Genomic DNA, 23,372 nt, shown 5'->3' with positions numbered 1-23,372 from the left:
TGCCGATATAAGGAAGCCACAAAATTTCTATTTCCCCCTACTAATATTCTGTTCCACTGATCTATGTAACCATGATGGGAAGAGAAGAGTTTTCTCTCAACTCAAACCCATTTGCAGCTAAGAACAATTGTGATTAAGTACACACACATGATGTGCAATATGAAAATATTTATTCTATTTTTACAAGAACACTCATGAATAAAATGGACACAGTAGAATACATAATATTGTATAGAATTTATGTTCATTGATTCACATACATGCAAAATCTGGGGTGGGGCACAGCTTAATTCATTTTGCAGATTTTAAAAACAATAAACTGAATAATATTGCCACCACTAACATTGATGATAAATACGATACCACACATGCAGGTACCTACAATAAACCACTTCATTTTGTGGTAATGAGATATACAAATGAATAGTTTATTATTTAGGGATGCATGTAATGTTTTATGAGGGTAATCCATGATATAAATACTGTAAAGGGGGTAATTATTCACTGGGTTTTAATTTAGCATTTTTTCGCTGACTGGAAAATGCGCTAAATTAAAACCCAGTGAATATGTAAAATTTAGTATAGAACACATTATCTAAATGACGAAACAGTGAATTTAAAACCCACTGAATATGCCTGAAATGGTAAATCAGTGAAATTTAAACCCAGTGAAAAGTAGTCATTTTACAGTATCTCATAACTTATACATAAAGACCACTTACGATCTTGTATTAATAACACAATCTGATCAATTGATGGCGCCATTACATCATATGTGTGGCACACCTTTTTCAAATGAAATTCGAATGTATCACATTGCACATTTTAATGATTTTTTTTTTCCCCGACAATTTCTTGTTTTACATTTGGGCCTAATGGACATTATTTCTAATTGGCTATAGGTGAAAGTGTACATCAGAATTTCTGCCACTTTGATTTGTCAATTGTGACAAAATTGACTGGCAATCAATGCGTTATTAAATATTCATAATTAAAATGCTATGAAATGCTGTTCATAATTTTTAAATTCAAATATTCAGACTTTATAAAACAATGACATCATTCCTTGCACTGCAGTAACCCTTCAGACCACAATGAGAGCAACATGTCCTTCCTCGGTTTGTCTTGAAGTTTGATCTGTTTTACTTTTATGTATTGATTGCCTGCAGTCTTCAACTGTTGCAAAGCCTCAATATGATCCATACTGAATTTTAAACCAGTTGGCTGCAAGAAAACATTTATAATAAGTATACCAGAAGTAACAAAACATAATAAAAAACTGTTTACTATGTTTTACATCACATTGTGACTGAACATCAATACAGTATTTTTTCTATTAGTAATGTATCTGGCTTAGGTAAATTACAGGCGTTTCTATGGTTATAATAAATAATATTTTAATGATTCAGTTAACAACAAATGTGATTTATGGTTTGTATGCATTATGGAAGATGCACAATGATAGGAGATGGGATCATACAAAAAAAAAATATACATGTACCGAGGTAAACTTTCAAATAGGTACAGTTACTTTACTACCAAATTAGAAATAACACGCCCAATCGAAAAGTCAATTAAGGTAGCGAGAAGGGTTTGATGACGTTTTTGAATAAAGTATTCTCTGTCTGTTGTTTCATTCAGAACCGTAATTTAGCGTATATGATCCAAAAGCCTAAGTATAGAGAGACAAGTTTGCACAAACTGGATAGTCATTGTTTACATAAGTACCATGTGACAACAAAAAATCGCGAACCTTGTAAAAATGACTAAACCTGTTATTGCGAGAACACACTGCAGAATTTCCAGATGAAATTTGCGTCATGCATTGTCCGTAATCCATACTAAATAAAATATTGTCAAATCAGTCAAAGATCTGTGATCATTTCAAACCTGCTGCCTTATAATTACAACATTGTGAATTTTTATGATTATCTTACCTTTGTTTTTTCTGCTGACATCATATGACACCTTCTATTGTTTTGTAAAGAGTGATAAACATAAACGCATTCTTCATCTTCCCCATCATCCTCATCATCTTCCTCCTCGTCAGAATCATCTTCATCGTTTGGATTTCCATTAATAATCAGAGTATGGTCAGGAAATCTCAACCTCACTGATGATTTATTACTGGGCATTGGTGCTGATGAAAGTTATAGCAATGCTTTATTATTGGGTATCTTATATGAGTGTTGTAATCGTATGTCCCAAGCTATTATATTACAATTCACACTCAAAAAATCTGAAGATTCAGAGTTTTGATTGGTCAAGGCATGTCAGATATATGGCTCTTGAACAGGATTTGGTAAAAAAAAAATAGCTGCCATTGGCCATTTTCAATCCGATCTAAAAAACAAAATGACTTGCATCAATGTATCATTATGTCCAAGATACATGTATGTACAACATCCATCTGTACCCGACAGCTTGATTTAGAATTTTAGCATTTAAATGGCCGCTACTCGGCCAACTTGAAACAGACCGTCCGTGAAACAAAAGTGCATGCATGAAGTATGAATGTGATTGGGCAAGACATGTCCAAGACAGAGGTGGGCACGAACAGACACAAAGAGTTAAATCTATATTAAATCCCTGTCTGAACTGAGACTAAAAACATGTAAGAATAAAAATAATATCAAGCTGGAATCTTGATTTGTTTGTCAGTCAATTCTACATCAATTATAACAGAGCTTAAAAGGCAATAACAAAATCAGAAAGAATTTAAAGAATCTTACGTTTTGGAGACTGTAATTCTTCTGTGTTTTTATGATAGGGTGGCAGACGATTGCTAATAAAATCCAGTTTCATTTCATTGGCTGAAGAATCATCACATGACTCAATACTCTCAGCTAATTGGTGCAATAACATTTTGAGATGTTCACCATTTGGTTTTGATATTCCCTGTAACAAAATTTGTTGATATCATTTGTTCGAGGCAATTCAAAAGCATGCCTGATCAGAGGGTGGAGAAAGCATGTCAAGCTGATGAACAGCTGAACGTAGGTAGACAAATTTAAAATAGTTTTAAATTAGTTTTTTTTTTTAGTTTTGAAGATACACATATGAAAGTCAATCAGATTATATTTTATGAGACTTGTTAATTTCATTAGAAATAATTATAAAATTTGTTTCAATTTTACCACTGGAAGAAACAAACATTAATGACAGCATCATGTGTACGAGTTTGTTTGTTACATCAGAAACTTGACACTGATATGGATATGATGCAATCTACCTGTGTGATGAGAGTTCCAGGAATTCCTCGCCTAAATTCTTTATTTTTATCCATTTCCTTCTCCAGTAGATTTGGCATCATTACGGATAACAAGTCTCCCCAAGTACTGAAAAATAAATAACAGCCATTGGTGGCAGCATGCAGTGGGATTGATAACAAGTCCCCCCCAAGTACTGAAAAATAAATAACAGCCATTGGTGGCAGCATTCAGTGGAATTGATTGATTGATTTTTTTACGAAAGGATTAAAATGTATTTCAAAGATTTCAGACAGCGAGAGTTGATAACTCTTGCTTTTCTGTTTTTGTGCATACTATAAGGTTATTACGAGGATACCAAAAAGTATGCACTAAGACAGTACAACGGGAGTATCTACCGACACGCAATGGAGGTCAATGCGACAGTGTACTGTCTGAGTGCATACTTTGCTGAATCTTCGTAATAACCTTATTATTATACATCTTTTCCTCCCAAGGACACGTCATGGGAATGCTGAAACCCAAAAAACTTCTTTGTGTGGAGTCCGGTCAAACTCTGGTGGCAGCCATGTTTATTTTTATTATTAGAGGATGCTTACGCACGTAATCATTCCATATTTGGAATTCGCATTTCTTAATATGGTAGAATGAATACTGTGGAATACTTTATTTTCGCTGGAATTTATTTTCACTGATTTTTGATGAGTTTAATGTGAAATATAGGAAAAAAAGTATATTCGCTGGATTTTATTTTCACGGAATCATCCCTTCAGCGAAAATAGCGAAAATAAATTCCAAGCGAAAATAAAGTATTCTACAGTATACCCAATGCAATATCGCAAAATTACGACACGCTGTAACTTATGGCGTTACAGTGACAGATGTATAATAATTTGTAGTAACACAATCATTTTAATTACTTACTTGTGCTGGTAAGTACTCATAGTGATGTGGGTGGAATGAGTACTTGATGATAAAGTGTCTGCTTGATGTATCGTACCACGTGGGAAATACATCACGTCACCAGGCTTCAGAAATAAAATTGTACATTAATTAATTTCCAAAATAAAATAAGCGTTCCACCGCACCATTTGGATTATAATAAATTACTATACCCCCCCCCCCCAGAAGTCTTGTTTTATAGCTTTGTTTGAAATGTGTGATAAAACCTTTCCTAATAATTGATTTTCAATGCACTGAGAGATTTCATATAATGCATGAATAACCTGGTTTATAATGCTTTGATTTTGCACATGAATTTCTCTTTTTTATAGCTCGATGTCAAAATTCCTATTACAATATGGATTCAGGAGGAATATTGCATTGATATACAATCACTTGACCAACACCAACATCAAGTGGGTATAGCGTATTATTAAATAGAGTTTGGAAATACCCAAAAAATAGTTTCAGCGTTTGTCAAATCGCACACCATGTTTTGACGTCACTACAATGCTATGCTATAACTTTTGTTGGTCCTGTTTTTACATTTAATTTCATGCATACATGTAACACAGGATATTGCTGTACACGGGAAATTGTCTATTGGGAAAATTAAGTTATAACATGGGATGCTTTGAAAATAGGAACACAGATAATTGTACAGAAAATCCTCATGAATTTAAAAAAAAAGAAAACATTTCTTTTTTGCTGGCATTTTATCTCATGATTATTAAATAATACCAATTTATTATCACATTCATATTTTACAACATGATGTAAAATAAAACAGATCAGATTAATTGTATACACTAATAAAGGTACTTTTGAGTTTACGGTCCGATAGTTACAGACTGTGGTAAACCTGCTCCATGTTGACAAGCTCATGTCAGAATTTTAATCTCGTCGCTCAAAATAATCAATAACAAGCCATGCATGGCACAGTCCCCGTTAGTTATCAAATTTAAGATATATAGTTTTGTTTATAGTAATATATGTCAGGAATATGATTTTTTAACATTAAAATGATTGACATTTGTATCTGATCGTCAAACATGTACTTGTCCATATTGAGAGATATTGCTCTGGAACAGCATTCAAAATCAGCCATTTTAAATACATGTATATACAATGTATATAACATGACGTACAACGAATATATAAAATTTAAATATAATAAGTCAAAGCATTTAAGAGATATGGCTCTAGAAGCCCAATCATTAAAAGAAAATGGCTGCCAGTCAGCCATTTTGAATCCATCAGGAACCCGTAATGTCTATGTATGTACCAAGTTTGAACGAAATCCACCCATAAATGCTTGATATTTGATGATTTTTTAGCACAAAAATGACCACCATTCGGCCATTTTGAATAGGATAGTCAAACCAATATATCTGTTTATCTATGACATGATGTATAATGAATATTTAAAATTTGAAAATGTTATCAGTCAGAACAAGTCGGAGATATGGGTCTAGAAGCCAATTAATTAAAACAAAATGGCCGCCAGACAGCCATTTTTAATCCGATCTGAAAAATAAATGATGTGCATCAGAAACCTGCATTGTCTAATATATGTACCAAGTTTGAACGAAATCCATCTATAAATGCCAGAAATGCTTGATATTTGATGATTGTTAAGCACAAAAAAGGCCACCATTTGGCCATTTTGAATAGGACTGTCACACCAATATATCTGTCTATCTATGACATGATGTATAATGAATATTTAAAATCTGAACATAATCAGTGAAAGCAAGTCAGAGATATGGCACAAGAACCACATTCATTATAACAAAATGGCCGCTAGTCGCCCATTTTGAATCTTATCTGAAAAACAAAATTATTTGCATCAAGGTCCCATAATGTGTAATGTATATACCAAGTTTGAACAAAATCCATCTGTAAACAGCCGAGAAATGGTTGATTTTTTGGATTTTTTAGCTCAAAAATGGCCGCCATTCGGCCATCTTTAATCAGATCGTAAAACAAAATGATGTGCATCAAGGTCCTAAAATGTCTAATGTATATACCAATTTTGAACAAAATCCATCTGTAAACAGCCGAGAAATGCTTGATTTTGATGATTTTTAGCACAAAAATGGCCGCCATTCAGCCATCTTGAATCAGATCGTGAAACAAATTGACGTGCATATGTATAATATCATGTATGATGGATGTGTGAAGTTTGATTGTGATTGATCCAGGCATTTCTAAGATACAGGTTCGGACGCACGCACAGACGCACGCACGGACACACGGAGGTCAAAACATAAGTCCCCGTTTTCGGACTGCGTCCGAACGGGGACTAAAAATTCAAGGCATGCACAATGATGGATTTGGTTTAATTTCAGCAAAAGTTCCATTTTCAGGAGAAAAAAATGTTGGGATTATATCAGTTCATTGCAAAACCAGGTAATAATCACAGAATACCAGCCAAGAAAAGGTTTTTGAATGTTTTTGGTTGAGATCGAAACGTGTCTAAATTTATTTATTTTAAAGTAAAAGTACATCTCACACATTAGCAAAAAATTTGAACTTTTACCAGAACTCGCAAATATGAGGAAATCATGTTTTGTGTTGACAAGCAAAGCCATTTTGACATTTAATGACAGCTGTGGTTCTCACAATGATAATCATATGCCCAAAATCATAGTGAATGATCTTGTATTATCAAATCGTGAAAAATCACTAGTGATGAAAATAAAATGGTTTACAGTACATGTAATTTAAATTCTTGTAATAACCTGAGCACGGTTACTAAAAAAGACGGTTAGGAAATGCTATTGTTAATTGTGAATCTGCCTAATCCCTCAAGGATGCGTGTTGCTGTGTATGCCCTCTATCACTTGAGATTTCAAGACCCACCATTTTGTTTCTTTCTTGCGTCGATCACTTGATTCCCACGAATTTGAAATTTTTAGCTTGTTTTCGATAGAACATTCACGTTTAATGCACAAGCTCTACGAAGATCTATATGCACATTTCGGATGAGTACTCTTTGCGACTGTGATAACATTCAGAATCGAGAATCATCATTTATCGTTTCCACTGTTGTCATGAAAGTAAGCTTGGGTCCCAGAAGAAAAAGTGACGAAAATTCTAACCCCAAAGTCATTATTTTAAAATACATTATATTATAAAAAATACTACCAAATATATTTTTAGTATACTACTGTGCGTACTTATGACAGTTGTCTGTGATTCGGGGGATTATTGAAGTAAATTCTGTTGTACTTTCGTGTCACTGTATCAGCCATTTTATTTAAGTCTATTAAAATTTTCCGTCAGCTTCATAAAACGCCTGTTTAATTGCTCTTGTCTGTCCTTGTTTCAGTTTTTTGGCAAATTTTTATGTTGCAATAAATACGTGCCGTTAAATACGGTTTTTGACAATGCTACAATAAATTCTTGGTACAACTTTCTAGCAGTCTCTTCGGCAAATCAATTTTTCAAACCCTTTTTAACCATTCTTAATTTCATTGGAACTGCCTGTTGTTGCATATTTTGTGTGCTTACATGCATTTTGTAGACCATGGATGGGTCATTTCAGTTATCATATCACATATTTTGTTTATTTCAAACAAAATGTATGTCGTTTCATGGCTCCTCATTAAAACTTTTGCATGGCTGAAATATAAACATTTGTATGTTTCTTTGACGACTTTCTTTCTGATCATGTGTTGTTGGTTGATTTATTTCAGTTTTCTGCTGATCTTGTTCTTTAGAAACAAAAATGCCATACAAGACAGGCAAATTTGTATTGAGAGTTTAAACTGAGCGAGAGGTTTTGTCAGGATTCACCGGAACAACTTGCACTTTAGTAACTTAAAGCATCGACACAGATCATGGAGCTAAAAAAAGAAGGAGACTGAACTGGTTTTAATCCTACTTGAGTCTTTTGTTTTAAGCTGATTATTCTTTTGTGTTTACACGCCTTTCATGTCGATGACTTCTGCCGGCTGCCGTCACTGCCTTCCTGAGGTGTAACGATCATTTTTGTTCTGCGCAGTTGACATTAAAGGTCGGTGAACATGCGCGTAGCGGTAATTACCGAAGAGTGTCGTCAGTTCTACAGGTCTGCGTTTGAGTCATGGAAATCGGACAGGTTTTCAGCAAGTTATTACAATGTCGTAATGTCGAAAACATTGCTCACAAAAATTTGATTTTAAAATAAAATACTTGGCGGCAGACGATAAAATTACCACCGATATATAGTATTTTCCATGTACTTTCCAACAAGCTTGAATTGAAGTTCGAGCTCCCATGGCCAAATTCACAATCACGTTTTTAATTTCTGTTCATCTGTCCTACTTCCTGTGTGGGCCCTCATAGACAACACGTGTTTTGGATAAACGACGCGTTAAATTTGAGCTTCGGTAAATTCTATTTTTTTCGTAAAATCTTTCCCTGCGGACGCCGAAATCTAGTTAAATAGTAAACTGACCTCTTCTACGTCATGCGAGGGTAGGTGCCAATAGCGGCATATCACGGCCAAACCGGTTGCGTGTGTTGCGTTGCTTTGATTTGTGTTGACAGCTCATATTAAGGGATAGGGGGATAGTTACATTGTGGCGAGTTGGAAGTTAACGATACTTTGTTCCCTACTACATTGATTCCATCACAATTACTTGTGTATTAAACATCACCAATTTAAAAGTTACTGTGTAATTCTGGCCATGTTTTTTTTCCTACTTGAGTCATTTTAAAGTTTTTTTCGTGCCTCACCCTGCTTTGTAATAACGACCGAACTCATCCGAGAACGTCTGATCATGACTTATTAAATATTCACGTCTACTAATCCCCCCATAAACCCGTCAAGTGTTATCTGTTGACCAAATAGTCGGCAGTAGTCATGGTAACAAGAGCATCAAAGGGAGTTCACTCTCCTTCTTTTTTTAGCTCCATGCACAGATAAACAATAAAAGGTGTGCAGTTGTTGATTGCAATGAACTCTGGGAAAAATGACGTCATATTTGCGTGATTTCCTTGTCTACATTTTATGTTAATGATTAGCCTATCTTTATCACAGACTAGTGCGTCTTTTATTTCAAATGTTTACCCGCGACACGCATCCAATGAAGAGAACGTGGTTTGTTTCCTAACCGTCTTTTTTAGTAAGCGTGGTCTGAGCATAATTAGGCTTTAAGCTGGCTTAGTTTACTTTTAAAACAATCATATACCAGACTGTATAGTGTTACAGCAAGTTTCAGGATCATAAAAATATATTTTTTTTTTAGATTTCACATCAAAAAATGTACTGGGCTCAAAATTCATGGAGGCTGTTGGAGCAGATTGCCTAAATATCCCAACTGAATGTCTTTCAGAATAGTCAATTATTTCCTTCATAATTTAAACTTTCCTGTGGCATTTTTAGACATACGGAATCCTCAACATAAGTAGAATGTGAAAAATACAAAAATGTATACCTTAAGTATGAAATCATGCGTTGGATCACCAATCTCACTCTGACTCAGATCTCTACTGTAATCTCGAGGTAGATCCAATGACGGCTTGTAAAGTCTCCAATGCTTTTCACCTTCCAACTGAAAAATAAACACCTAAAACAAACAAAAAGAACTATTGTCACAAAAGTAACACACATACACACAAGTCCTTAATTTAAAAAAATTCGAAGAAGGGTCATGATTGAATAATGCCCAAAATGTTCAATTGTTATGGATTTGATGCAAGGTTGGCTTAACATAGTAATACCGGTAAGCAAGATTTACAAAATATAAATATACCAAAAACTATTACAATGAAAGAAACAACATCTTTTGTTTCAAAGTGTCAATCACATGTCCCAAATATGATTAATTATACATTCGTAAATTCTTGACTTGGTATTTAAGTGATCAAGGCATCAACATCTACAAAGTCGAACAACAATTTGAAGGGGGGGTCAAAATTTACCCCGTTACTTACCTCTACATCATCATGGTGTGGGGCTAACCCTTGCGACTCTGCTGGAGTGATGTAAACATTAGCTCCAACTAAACAACCGAATAATGACTCCAAGTTACTTTGAATTTTCCATAATTCATCCTGATAAAAAAAACAAAATGAATCAATTTTCAATTTGGTTACATACTGAGGCTAGGAAAAACATATTCTTTGAGTAGCCCTACTTACCAAAAAGAAAAAGTTTCATGCAGATTACTCATGTTTATGTAATAATTTCATAAGTTGAAAATCATTTCTAATATCTGTATTAAAACAATTATTAAATTATAATAATAATGTCAGAAGTTGAAAAATAAAATAAAATTCTGTCTACATGGTGTTTCCTCCGCTTAACATTTTTTAAAATTTTACTAATTTACATAATAGGTGACAATAGGTCTTCAAAATATTACAATGTATTACAGTGTATAAGGTAAAAACTGCACCTGAAATCTCTGTGGTTGGTGAAACTGCAAAGTGCCCTTCAGCCCGCTGAAAATTCTGTTTATTTTTTCTACGGTAGCATCACCATCTTCATTCAATGATTCCCTCTTTCCATTTACATATCGACAACAGTTTACATCTTCCACAAAACGAACAGAATTTTTCTTTGAGATAACCCGCAGTTGCTTCATTGAAAACAACTCTTTGAAGTATGCAGTTCGCTTGGAACCCTCCCCATGTAGTATTAGAGGTTTCTTCTCCCAGTAGTCTTGGAAAAAATTCTCTAATTTCACCGGAGAAATTATAGATTCCAGTAACAGTGCTTGAGATGAAAAGTTAAAATGTCCATCTGTTGCAGAGTCAATAGTATTTGAATCAGTATCACGATAATTCTCGGATATGAAATCAAGATGGCTCCCTACTCTTGAATCAAGATGGCTGCCATCTGACAGTGGTGGGGTTTCATTCACTGGACCATCTGAAGCACTCTCAACATTAGTTGGCAGTCTCTTCCGTGCTTTCTCTTGGGCTCCAGACTTGCGTTTCATTTTAGAAGCTGTAAAGCAAATTCAGAAAAAAATAAATAAAACATTTACTAGTTCATACAACAGAAAATTATTTACAAACGAAGAAATTTGTTGTACGTCTGAATTTAATGAACTACACGATTGTATTGTTGATATATTATTTCAAGCTCTCTTTCATAACCTTTATTTGTAAATGTAATCATTATTATTTAAGGTGACTTAAAGTCAACTGGGCTGGGCAGTTCTCTGAGCTGCAGGTCACTATAATAATTTACTTACTTATGGTATTTATGAGGAAAAGAATAGTCGTTATATTTTTTTGTTCATGCATGTTTTTAGTTATGGTTGTCAACGTGAAAAAAACTAATTATTAATTATTTAAAATGATCAATTCAATGATAGGGGGGGGTAAAAACCTTTCAGGAAAAATTCATTTGATAATCAGGATATTAAATTGAAGAAAATGACGTCACATTGCACTCACCCATCACCCATTAAGTCCCCTAATTCAGGCCAATTGAAGAGATTTTAATAGCATACGGTTATTAGGAGAGCAATTTCTAGAGCATATATATTAGATCTAGCATGCAAACATTTTCAAGACCTAGATATGCTTAGTGCTTAATTATAATTCTGGTATCTAGAAACTGACAAACTTTTTAACATAATTTTTATGAAATGTAATAGAGCAGGTGTTTTTGAAATAAACACAATCTAATATGTAATGTTTTGCCATCGTCAATTTTGGGTTTACTTCATCTATCTAATTCTACTTCCATGTTGAAACTTAGCTGAAATTTATATAATATTTTGGCAGAGCTCCAGAAGGAGTACCTACACTTTATGCAATTTTTTTAAAAATTATGCTAATTTATTCATGACGTAGCAGTTTCTGTGCTCATGAATATTCATTAATTTGTGGGTCAATACATTTTAAAAGGGGCGATATATTATTTTTGGGGGAAGAGTTAGAAAGGGGGATTAGCAATCCTTAGGGGGTCAATACAAAAGAAGGGACCCATTTGGAGAGCAGCCTTGCTCCTCGTGTTTGTTGTTGCACGTGACCTACAGCTGTCAACTGTGTTCGTTCTTCGACTGTGTTCGTTCTTCGACGACTTCGACTGGCTTCCATGTGGGGTAGTATTCTTGTGTTCTGTTTTCCTGACTTGAGTTTTTGAATCCGCTGTTTATGTTTTTAACGTCTTTCATGTCTTTTGTAGGAGTGTCCAATCCGTGATTCGAACTTGCGATCTTTGAGTTTCCAGCGCACTGTCTTGTCCACTGTACCACGAGTGTCTTCACACAGGAGTTAGGATTTAAGTCCTATTCATAGGAGCACTGTCTTCACTAGCATTCAAAAATCTAACTAAACATACTGGATTCGAACCAGCGATCGCTCACATTGCTGACATAGTACAAATCAACTGAGCTATGTGGGTTGTCATGCAAATTAAATAATTTGTTGTCATATTTAGCTTTATTGCCAAATGGTGTTTGCGAGAAAAAGATGGGCAAGCAAGGGAATTGAACCCAGGTCCTCCTGATCACTATGTAGAGAACTGACCCACAAGACCACAATGGATTGACTGGATGTGTTTGCATTTGATAAGACTATATAGTGTGTATATATATAGAAATACAACATATTTCTATTATTGAGTTACAATTGTCCAAAAAATTGCCAATTTGGTGTTTTTACTTGTCTAAACTATATGCATGCCATAACCCGTTAGTGTACATCTTGCCAATTGGGTTTTTGCCATTTGCGTTGCCCATACCTGACCCGACCCTAACCCTAATGCCAAGACACGTTCCTGTTATATAATGTTCCTGTTAATAATTCCGTTGCCCATACCTGACCCGACCCTAACCCTAATGCCAAGACACGTTCCTGTTTATAATTGCTCAATAATGATACTCTGTTGTGCACTGTCTGCGGGTAAGTTGCATTGATGTCAACTGATTAAACAAGTCGCGTTTAAGTAATTTCCACTATTAACAAGTGGTTAAATTGTGACAATAAACGTGTGGACAAATATTTGAGATTAATTTTGGTGTAGACAACTCTCGTTTAATTATTTTACACCATTACAAGTTGTTAAATTGAGAGAATAAATGTCTCAACAAATATTTAATACTTAGTTTGATGTAAACAACTCACGTTTGATTAATTCCCACAATTACAGGTTGTTAAATTGAAAGAATAAATGTGCGGACAAATATTTTAGACTTATTTTTATGTAGACATCTCTCGTTTGATTAATTCCCACAATTACATGTTGTTAAATTGAGAGAATAAATGTGCGGACAAATATTTTAGACTTATTTTGGTGTAGACAGCTCTCGTTTAATTATTTTACACCATTACAAGTTGTTAAATTGAGAGAATAAATGTATGGACAAATATTTTAGACTTATTTTGGTGTAGACAGCTCTCGTTTGATTAATTCCCACAATTACAAGTTGTTAAATTGAGAGACTAAATGTGCGGACAAATATTTTAGACTTATTTTGGTGTAGACAGCTCTCGTTTAATTATTTTACACCATTACAAGTTGTTAAATTGAGAGAATAAATGTGCGGGCAAATATTTTAGACTTATTTTGGTGTAGACAGCTCTCGTTTAATTATTTTACACCATTAGAAGTTGTTAAATTGAGAGAACAAATGTGCGGACAAATATTTTAGACTTATTTTGGTGTAGACAGCTCTCGTTTAATTATTTTACACCATTACACGTTGTTAAATTGAGAGAATAAATGTGCGGACAAATATTTTAGACTTATTTTGGTGTAGACAACTCTCGTTTAATTATTTTACACCATTACAAGTTGTTAAATTGAGAGAATAAATGTATGGACTAATATTTGAGACTTATTTTGGTGTAAACAACTCGCGTTTGATTAATTCCCACAATTACAAGTTGTTAAATTGAGAGACTAAATGTGTGGACAAATATTTTAGACTTATTTTGGTGTAGAAAAGTCGCATTTAATTTACTTCCACAAATTACAAGTTGTTAAATTGAGAGAATAAATGTGTGGACAAGTATTTGAAACTTATTTTGGTGTAGACAACTCTCATTTGATTAATTCCAACAATTACAAGTTCTTAAATTGACAGAATGAATGTATGGACAAATATTGACCATTATATTTGTGAGTAAATACCTGTTGTTTAATTAATTTCCACCTCTACAAGGTTGAGAGAATAAATGTGTCGACAAATATTTGATACTTATTTAGGTGTAAGAACTCGTGTTTGACCAACTTCCACCATTGCAAGTTGTTAAAATAATGAAATAAATATACTGGTATCATTGGATATAATTGTGAAACTTTCTAACAAAATGTTAACTGCTGGCTTCGAACCCTCAATCAACAATTCCGCAGACACAGTATAAATTCAACAACACCACAGAAGATATTCGTCTGTTGCCTGAATTGTTTTCGTAATATAGGGGACGCCATCGACACTTTAACAAAACTTACCTTGACTTGGGTCTTGTTTATCTCTTGTCACAATCTGGAAACTGTTGAACAAATTGCGCGTCGTCCAGTTTAAGACGTTAGTTATTTTATTATTTATTCATTCAGTTCTGTATAGTGGAGTTTTGTGAGGTTTATTATTTTTTTGCGACGTTCTTTGTTTACTTGTTTACGGTTTGAGAGATTTCAGTTTATTTGATTTACGTTTTTACGGTAGCTCTGAGCGGGACTCGAACCCACTGTCTTTTCAAGCTAATATTGTTTTATTTTGATGGCACGCTTGTGTACCACGCCACGACGTTGGTCGTTAAGTGGTGTTCACTTTTCTAACTACTCCAGTGTTCCGATGAGTTGAACGGAAAAGCCAAAACGATTGCTGGTTTCTGATTGCTTCGGTTCTGGTGAGTGTGTATCTAGTGTGATTCGAACCCATGTCGTTTGTATTGGGCGTTTTTTTATTTCCCATGTTGGCTACGCCGTAATATGCAACCACTTCCCCGTTTTATTGTGATTTTGAGTGTTTAATGATGTCTTCCTCACCCGTCACGCCATGACCCAGTTTCAACCACACGGCCATTTTGCAACACAGTTCGTGACCCTCGGCGTCACCCGACTGACTATATGAGCGTTCTGTTCAACTGTTAAGCTAGGATTTATTACCGTTATTATCATTATATTGTCACGTGATTTGTTTTACCTTATGTGTAATGTCTTAAGTATCTTTATTGTAATTTGTATATACCAATTCGTATATACCGAGGAAACGACCCCGATTGAAGGTCATGTATTTTATGACGTCACCAATTCGTGTGTAGGTACTGCTTCTAGATCTGTGCCAATATTTTTCTTAATCCAAAATAATTCATTAATTAATTTTCAAATTCAAAATAATCTGTATGTTCTAAGGTTTGTTGTTTTTTTGTTACCATGGTTACAGTCGTTCATTTGTTCTTCCCATGACTCAGTGTTTATTAGTTTTATTTTCACTTGTGTAATTATGTTATTACATGTACATGGCTATTCATGAAGCTGAGGTACCAGTACTCCACGTTTTTTACATTTTCTATCCAATTTAAATTCATTTTGATTGTTTCTTTTAGTGGACATTTTAATATATTATTGTTTGGTAGTCCATTTTAATGGTGTCACACCTCAAGGGTGAACGATTAATAAAATAATAAAAAGTCAAGACATATAGACGGAGTGATTATGAGAATTACTATTTATGAATTTCACTCAGGTACAATTCTGTTATAATAGTTTTTGTTAATTGAATTGATGAAAAAAGCTAATGTACACATGCTTTCAATAACCTCAATATTGGTGATAAGTTCCAATGTAAATATCGGCCATTGAACAGAGTGGGATTGGTTTAGTTGTAACCCTTCGTACATAGATGTTGTAGCTCAGACAAGTGTGGGGTTGTACGAATATTCATATTGGGACTTCACGGCAGCCTAGTTCTCCATATTCACAGACATGTATACTATATATTATCTCAGCCTAGTATTACTACTGTGTAGTTGATGTCAACTGAAACATCCTAGACTGGAGTTCCGACTGCTCATAACACTGGCAGACATCCTATAAATTAGTTAATTTAACTGTACGAATAGTATTATCCGAAACTAAGGGATATGCATCCGTTCATGCCACAGTCCCTTCTGGAACTGTGTTTATACTCACCGTTTCTGGAACTGGTTTAACAACGTGCTTTCACCACGTGAAATATAACAATTCACCTTTGACCTCAAGCATATTACAGACTCATGATGGCGCTCTCCGCCAAACACAACAATAACAATGACGCGAAAACAGACGAGACTTTCAATGCGGCCCGGTAAACGTTTTTATTGAGACGTGAATATTCTGACACTAAATAGACATCTACGTTCTGTAAGTAATTATTTTATTTTTTTCTCTATCCTTTATCAGCCAGGTCTCTAGGCCTCTGCATCTGTCCATTTTGCTTCGATTTGTATCCACTGCATATGACATGAAATTTTGATGAATCTGATTTACATCAAAAAATAAATAAATAAATAAATAAATAAATGAATAAATAAATAAATAAATAAATAAATAAATAAATAAATAAATAAATAAATAAATAAATAAATAAATAAATAAATAAATAAATAAATAAATAAATAAATAAATAAATAAATGTAAACACTTTGACATAAACAATTTCGTCTTGTCTCTATCAAACGCCACGTATCCGTCTAATGCCACGCATCTTTTTAATGACATGCGTCTTTCAAACGGAGACGAGTGTTTGGGTGGGAAGGCAAACATGTGGAAGTCAGCAGAATTGTTCTCATCAAATCGGATAAGTAATCATTGTCGGCAATTAGCCAAAATCACCCTGGAATAAATAAAGACTGACAATTTGAAATACATGGACTAGGTAGAAGGTAATGTGCATTTTTAAAAACTGAGATCTCTGAAATGTTGAAATATATATACCGCTGTATTGAAGAAAAAGACAACCGTTCTAGATACACGTTTACGTGGGAAGATTACTGCTACATATTTATCGACCTCGGGCTACTGTGGTCAATCCGGATATAAAAAATAAAAATCGAAACACATGTACATTTCAGTGGGATTTTGAATAGTCATCGTTCACGTAACAAAACTTCCCAATACCATAGCGGTGCTGATACCATTACCACCAGAAAATCAACTATGCACGTGTTTGAGATATATTGTGCCTTTGATTGAACTTTGGTTCATTATAAACATGACACAGTGACCCGGTTACGTTATCAGTAGACCTTAAGTTTAGACTGGCAAAGTCGGGACTTCTTTTTTGTTTTACAAAAAAAAAAATACAATTTAGCCTTTTTAACGTGATCGCGAAAACTAACGTGTCGACAGCGAAAGTATTAGCGGTCAGTTTAGTTTTCGCGATCAGGCTAAAAGGACTAAAAGAACAATTATTTTTTTTCTTTTTGAAAAACAAAAAAAGAAGTCCCGACTTTGCCAGTCTACCTTAAGGTCTATGCGTTATCGGATCCCTCAGGCGAAGATGAATTCATGAGGTTTTGTATATCATTATGTGTTAATACCAGACCGGGATGTACAAACAAAAAGCGTCCTTCGAGCCGGATTCGAACCAGCGACCTAAGGATAACTAACAGCTGTTGCCTACTACAGTCCTCCGCTCTACCAACTGAGCTATCGAAGGGTTACCAACTGATTGCTCACTCGTCGAAAATATATGCGTTGGCCCATTTGTAATCGCGGGAAGGACAGATATTGAACGTTGTTTATCGGGTGCTATTGAAATTGAAATCAACTGATGAACTGCCGCTCGGTAACGCCGATTTCGTAGATTCCACAATGTGGCGGTTGTTGAACAACAAGGAAGCAGCAGTGTTTTGCCCCCCGGGATTCAAATGACTCATCCCTATCCATTAATGCCCTTATTTACAATAGCAATAAACTATGAAGACAAATGTTTCACTTATTTTTTAATCTGCGTTTGCATTTCGTCATACATTTCGTTTTGTTGTAATTATGGAACTAAAACATTCAGTTTCGGGTTACAATTTTGAGTTTCAAGCGTCAAAAATGTTTCCTACTAACCCACAGACCCGACAATATGGTGTAATCTATTCAGCGGTCCAGTTGAATAATTGCGATTTGAGAAATAGCTCCTATCCCATTTATAGTCGATGTGTACATGCATGGAGCTAAGAATAGATCACAATAAGCTAAGTGATCTATTTTTAGCTCCACGTTGCACGCATGCGGCTGAACCCAAACAGCGCCACCGCTTGTCCAACAAATGTTTATTCGATGAAAACCTGTTTCATTTGTTTGAATGTTGAAGTTGAATGGGAGCTCTGTTTGCTCTCTATAAATCGACGTAGATACATAAAACTGCTCAAAATCAATTACCCCATGCAACAAAATTAATCGCATCCTTCGAGCCGGATTCGAACCAGCGACCTAAGGATAACAGCACATGACCACTACAGTCCTCCGCTCTACCAACTGAGCTATCGAAGGGTTGCTGGTTGCTAAGCGATCGATAAAGAATTTGAGTGTTCACACGTTTTCGATAATAAACAATGAAACACTGTACTGTAATTACTCGGCGCCTTGTCTCTGCTCGGTTGTAACCTGAATACATTCTCCTATGGACAATAATTAGATTTGTCACTAATAACTGAATACAAACATATCTATTATCTCTACTGAGAGACGAACCCGGGTTCAAAATGTCAACTTGCAACTTCTGCAACATGTCTGAACAATATCGTTGATGAATATTAAAGGGCGGCAGTCGTCGTGCCGCGTCCTGTTTAATATGGGACTCATAGCGACGCATACAACGCGTGTAAAATACATTATTTACTTACATGAAATTCTTACACGCGCTGCGCGACGCCCACCGCGCTTTAATGTCACCGGCATATTATTAGCCACGATGATGACGCATGCGTTAACATGCTGCATTTAACACTAGAACAATAAAAACAGATTTACATCTTTGTAAGAGGGTAGATGCTGGAGCGTAACAAGAAAATGACGTCATTAATTGATGAGCAGAGCGTAACAAGAAAATGACGTCATTATTACATAGCATCGGAGGTATGACCATGAGTCCGAGAGAACGCCCTCGTGATACAATCGCCCGGGGTATAACCTTTTCAAAGTGGTTGTTTTCAGTTAATAATATACAATCTTTAAATTGGCAAATATATACATGTTGTGTAATAAATTTATATATATATATTCACACGATGTAAACCCGCGTATTTTTTTTCTGATCAGTTTGTCGTCAGACTAATCTTTGTATTGGTTAATGTTTCTAGTGCGCATGTCTTGTGATTTGTGATTATCTCGAAGTGCGCATGACTTGGTATTAAGATCATTCATCACATAATATCATACCAGTTACATACCCCTATCTTATAAATCCTTTGTTATATGTAAAAGAATATGCATGTATTTATAGACTGCACTTAAACTAAGCTGCATCACAACATTAATTTTTCATCCCACGGTTGAATAACGTAGACTTCGGGGGGGGGAACTGAATGGTTTACAGCCTTATCATGATGTTTGGAAGAGGACTTTGACTCGTACACAATTCAGCCATTATGCAACACAATAGTTTAGTCGTCCCACACGGGACACAACAACGTCGCACAGGGAACTCATTAATTAATTAAAGTTCATTCATCCATTCAGTCAGTCAGCCAGTCTGTCTGTTTTTGTTGAAGGTAGCCCTGATCGTTGGCTGGGCCGAGTGATATTGACATGTGTGTATAGTGGACCGTGGACGACCGAATGTTAGTATCGGCCCTCATTCAAACGCGGACCCTTGGACCGTCATGATTATATTACAAGGCGGTACCTACTATAACAAGGCAGACCAGTGAGTATGAATAGTGCTTATCGACATCGATAGTGGTAACGCAAATATTCCATTCCTAAGTGTGATTGATTGATAATGACAAGCTTTGCAGCGTGCGTGACCCCTACCACCATCACCACACCCCCCTCGAAAACAAAAATGTGTTAATGCTAATCAACTCTACCGAATGACGCACATTTTTTTTCAGCAGATAATGGAATGATCTGAAGCCGTACCTGTTGCTTTACCGGAAATGGAATAATTGCCTTGTTTTAATGTTCGCCGTCGATTGAATGGTAACCAGTATATTTGACCGTACTGCCCGAAATAGCACACCATTCTTATGAGCCGCGGCGAATTAGAACTACTACAGCATTTGTATCAACATGGATTGAATCAGGCGGTTTAGAAGAGCATTCTCCTTCCCATTTCCTACACAGTCCACACTCCGGTACATTTCACCCTGGTTGTGTGCGTGTTGGTGATGTAAAGAAGTGTTTTCAACCTGGTGATTTTTGAACCGTGACCATCCCAGGCGTTTTTCCTCGGTACTATATCGCTGCATGGTGTATGTATTGTGAAGCTTGGATAAGGTGGTACAACACATTGCCTAGTGTTTTTTTTGTCGCATCGCTGTATTATGCTGCGCAGACAACTCATGCTTACTATAGTGTAACACCTAGGTATAAAGACACATCGCTATAAGGAAGTGCAGAGTTTACGTGTGTCGTCAGTTTTAGGGCTCGTCCGCCATATTGCACTACTACTTGTTGTCAGCTTGACGATTGAATCATTAACGACGTGGACGTAATGAGACGTAAAAACTTAACAGTTATATTGGCGTTACTCGCAGTTATAAATGTCTTACTAATCATTGTGTTCGGCTGGCCAACCACTAGTTTTTTGAGCAAGAAAGACAGTACACTGACAGCTGCCGCGCAAGGGGATCGCCATGAAGATATGTTCTTACCCCGCCGTAAACAGCTTTATGATACGGTCGACGTACCGACATATTCTGACGAGCTGAAAGGATTGAACGACACTATAAAACACATCCGGGCGCTGTTGATAGCAAATCATCAAAGTAATGGTCATAAGCTGGACGTTATTGGCAGCAGGCAACAACTTAACGAGCAACTACTGGTTAACATACTGGCCAATATCTCTAATACATATGAAGAATTGCAGCATATGAACCAATCCATTATTTCTGCCAATTCTAAGCTAAACAACTTCATATCTAAATGGAACATCCAGTCCCAGGCGAAGGCGAGAGTCAATGTATTATTGATGGCGAGTATGCGCACGGGGTCCTCTTTTCTCGGTGAAATGTTCCGACAACACCCGGATTATTTGTACATTTTCGAGCCTCCTAAAGGACTACGTTTAAAGGATTACGACCCAATGCTGACCGTAAACGGAGTGCAAATGCTAACAGACATATACAACTGTGATTTCACGTCGCCTTTTTCTAAACCATTACTGGACAATCTGTTTAATCCTGTCGCACCGTTAGCTAGAAGAAATGTTGTCCCGGCATGGGTCAATGAAAAATACTGCTCCGGATGGAGCGACCAAGCTAAAATTTATGCTAAATGTTCACCAATGTCGCCATCAATGGCGTCCGAATCCTGTCGTTCTTTTAAGGGTGTTGTTGCCAAGGTGATACGTATCTACGACATTTATCCATGGTTTCACCTCATGATGAACTCTACTGTAAATCTTAAGGTGGTTAACTTAATCAGAGACCCGAGGGGCGTCATCGCGTCGGTTATTCCTGTTCATCTAAAACAGTATGCATCGCTGATAAAAAAGGAAGATATCGACATTCAACTAGAAGAGAAGCACTTCGACGATGCACTGTCACAGAGGCTAAGTTTATACTGCTCTACGATGTTACGTAACGTTCTTGTGAGCAATCATGCAAAATGGTTACCAAAAGAGAACTACATGGCAGTCAGATATGAAGACATGGCAGAAAATCCAATCAAGGCGGCAGACACAATCTTCAACTTTCTGGGCACAGATGTCCATGATAATGTAATAAGATGGATAAAGGAGAACACGAACTACACCGATGGTTCCAATAGCCCATACTATGCGTGGGAAACTAAACGAAACTCGAAAGAAGTATCACAAAAATGGCGACAGAAAATGACTTATGGGCTTGCGAAAAAAATAGAAGACACCGGGGACTGTTCTCATCTCTTGGAAACTGTCGGTTATCGGAAAGTTGAAAACCCCAAACAGCTAAAAGACCCAGCTGTCTCTTTTGTATTGCCGAAACCAAGTTGGTTAAGCACATCAATCCAAAGCTAAACAGTTCTGAACCCATCAATCAAGCTGCTAATTCATATTTAATTACATCGAACACAGAGGAACGACTGTGAGTCTTTATTTCAACTACGATATATATAAGTTACTGAGCAATGTGTCACATGAAATGAAAGACGACATCATTCATAATTTAATTAAGTTTGAACTGTGCACAAGTGTAATAATGGGACTGTTTGGGTTTTCATATTAAATCAAGCGTACGAATTTCATAATAAGTTTGGTGTTTTTCCAATACTAATAATTCTATGAGACAGAACGCGTCGGTTGATAGATCCGTTGTACTGTCTTCGTGCATATTTTGAGGTATCCTCGTAATAACCTTATTATTATACGTCTTTTTCTTCCAACGATACATCATGGGAATGCCGAAATCCAACATGTTTAGAACAGAATCAGCGAACTTCTTTGTGTTGAATTCGTTCAAACTCTGGTGGCAGCCACGTTTGTTTTTGTTATTAGAGAACGCTTACGCGCGTAATCATTCCATATTGGGAATTCGCATTTCTTAATATGGTAGGATGAAAATACCCCGTAAAATACCGCAAAATTACGGCACGCTGAAACTAATGGCGTCACGGTGACAGATGATACAACTAATGTTCTGGCTTACACCTAGCGTTGTATTATGAACATACTTTTGTTTTTACGGATCAAAACTACTGTTCCTGTCCTATATATATGATATGACCATTCCTACACTACTCGGAGTAATTGAGTCCGAAATTAAATTGTTCTAAGCTTATTTGTAAAAAAAACGGCAAGTTGTTGCATGAATATCTATTTATTAATATGACAAAAATGACCACTCCCATATGTAAGAAACCACGCCGACTTTTGCTAAAACCACGTTGTATGTAGCCCATATCCCGTTCAGGTAAATTTTAGTTATTGAAATTGAACGTTAAACAAAACAACAAACCTACGTCTAAAACAGTTGCCCTCAACTCGAAGGTCGGTTAACTGTTATTCAAAGTTCGAGTTACTAAATGTGAACGTTCAACTAAACGAATAATGTACGTTGGCCATTACTCGAAGTTCTGTTAACTGTTACTTCAACATCGATCGCGAGTTACAAGTTGGGCGTGTTCTCGCAAAAGTGTGCGTAGAA

General features: G+C 35.8%; 2 protein-coding genes and 2 non-coding genes across 4 annotated transcripts; 1 reads left to right on the top strand and 3 right to left on the bottom strand.

Annotated features, from left to right (window-relative positions):
- Positions 1-218: 218 nt before the first annotated feature.
- On the bottom strand, positions 219-16,327 carry LOC100371564 (ribosomal oxygenase 2-like). Its single transcript, XM_002733900.4, has 9 exons — positions 16,240-16,327; positions 10,541-11,094; positions 10,077-10,196; positions 9,578-9,709; positions 4,134-4,237; positions 3,233-3,338; positions 2,733-2,898; positions 1,938-2,140; positions 219-1,224 (listed from the first exon to the last, which is right to left on the bottom strand). The coding sequence occupies exons 2-9, from the start codon at positions 11,084-11,086 to the stop codon at positions 1,060-1,062; spliced, it is 1,542 nt and encodes a 513-aa protein (XP_002733946.2). The 5' UTR covers positions 11,087-11,094; positions 16,240-16,327; the 3' UTR covers positions 219-1,059.
- A 1,327-nt stretch (positions 16,328-17,654) lies between these two features.
- TRNAY-GUA (transfer RNA tyrosine (anticodon GUA)) lies at positions 17,655-17,746 on the bottom strand. The gene is given in 2 exon segments: positions 17,655-17,690; positions 17,710-17,746. It is a non-coding gene; the product is annotated as a tRNA-Tyr (tRNA).
- Positions 17,747-18,485: 739 nt separating this feature from the next.
- On the bottom strand, positions 18,486-18,573 carry TRNAY-GUA (transfer RNA tyrosine (anticodon GUA)). Its single transcript is given in 2 exon segments — positions 18,486-18,521; positions 18,537-18,573. It is a non-coding gene; the product is annotated as a tRNA-Tyr (tRNA).
- A 1,939-nt stretch (positions 18,574-20,512) lies between these two features.
- Positions 20,513-22,479, top strand: LOC146736156 (carbohydrate sulfotransferase 1-like). Its single transcript, XM_085505717.1, has one exon. The coding sequence runs from the start codon at positions 20,738-20,740 to the stop codon at positions 22,244-22,246; it is 1,509 nt and encodes a 502-aa protein (XP_085361843.1). The 5' UTR covers positions 20,513-20,737; the 3' UTR covers positions 22,247-22,479.
- Positions 22,480-23,372: the final 893 nt, after the last annotated feature.

This window comes from Saccoglossus kowalevskii, chromosome 11 (genome assembly GCF_978046115.1).
Source record: "Saccoglossus kowalevskii chromosome 11, keSacKowa6.1, whole genome shotgun sequence".
Classification (NCBI taxonomy): domain Eukaryota; kingdom Metazoa; phylum Hemichordata; class Enteropneusta; family Harrimaniidae; genus Saccoglossus; species Saccoglossus kowalevskii.
This window is presented reverse-complemented; position numbering and strand designations above follow the sequence as displayed.

What these genes read in the sequence shown, in the direction of transcription:
- LOC100371564 (XM_002733900.4), bottom strand. Translation starts at nt 11,086, where the DNA reads ATGAAACGCAAGTCTGGAGCCCAAGAGAAAGCACGGAAGAGACTGCCA. An exon ending in CTGGAACTCTCATCACACAG is followed by an intron (nt 2,899 to 3,232) that starts GTAGATTGCATC and finishes ATTTTGTTACAG; the next exon opens with GGAATATCAAAACCAAATGG. An exon ending in AGAATTACAGTCTCCAAAAC is followed by an intron (nt 2,141 to 2,732) that starts GTAAGATTCTTT and finishes AACTTTCATCAG; the next exon opens with CACCAATGCCCAGTAATAAA.
- LOC146736156 (XM_085505717.1), top strand. Translation starts at nt 20,738, where the DNA reads ATGAGACGTAAAAACTTAACAGTTATATTGGCGTTACTCGCAGTTATA.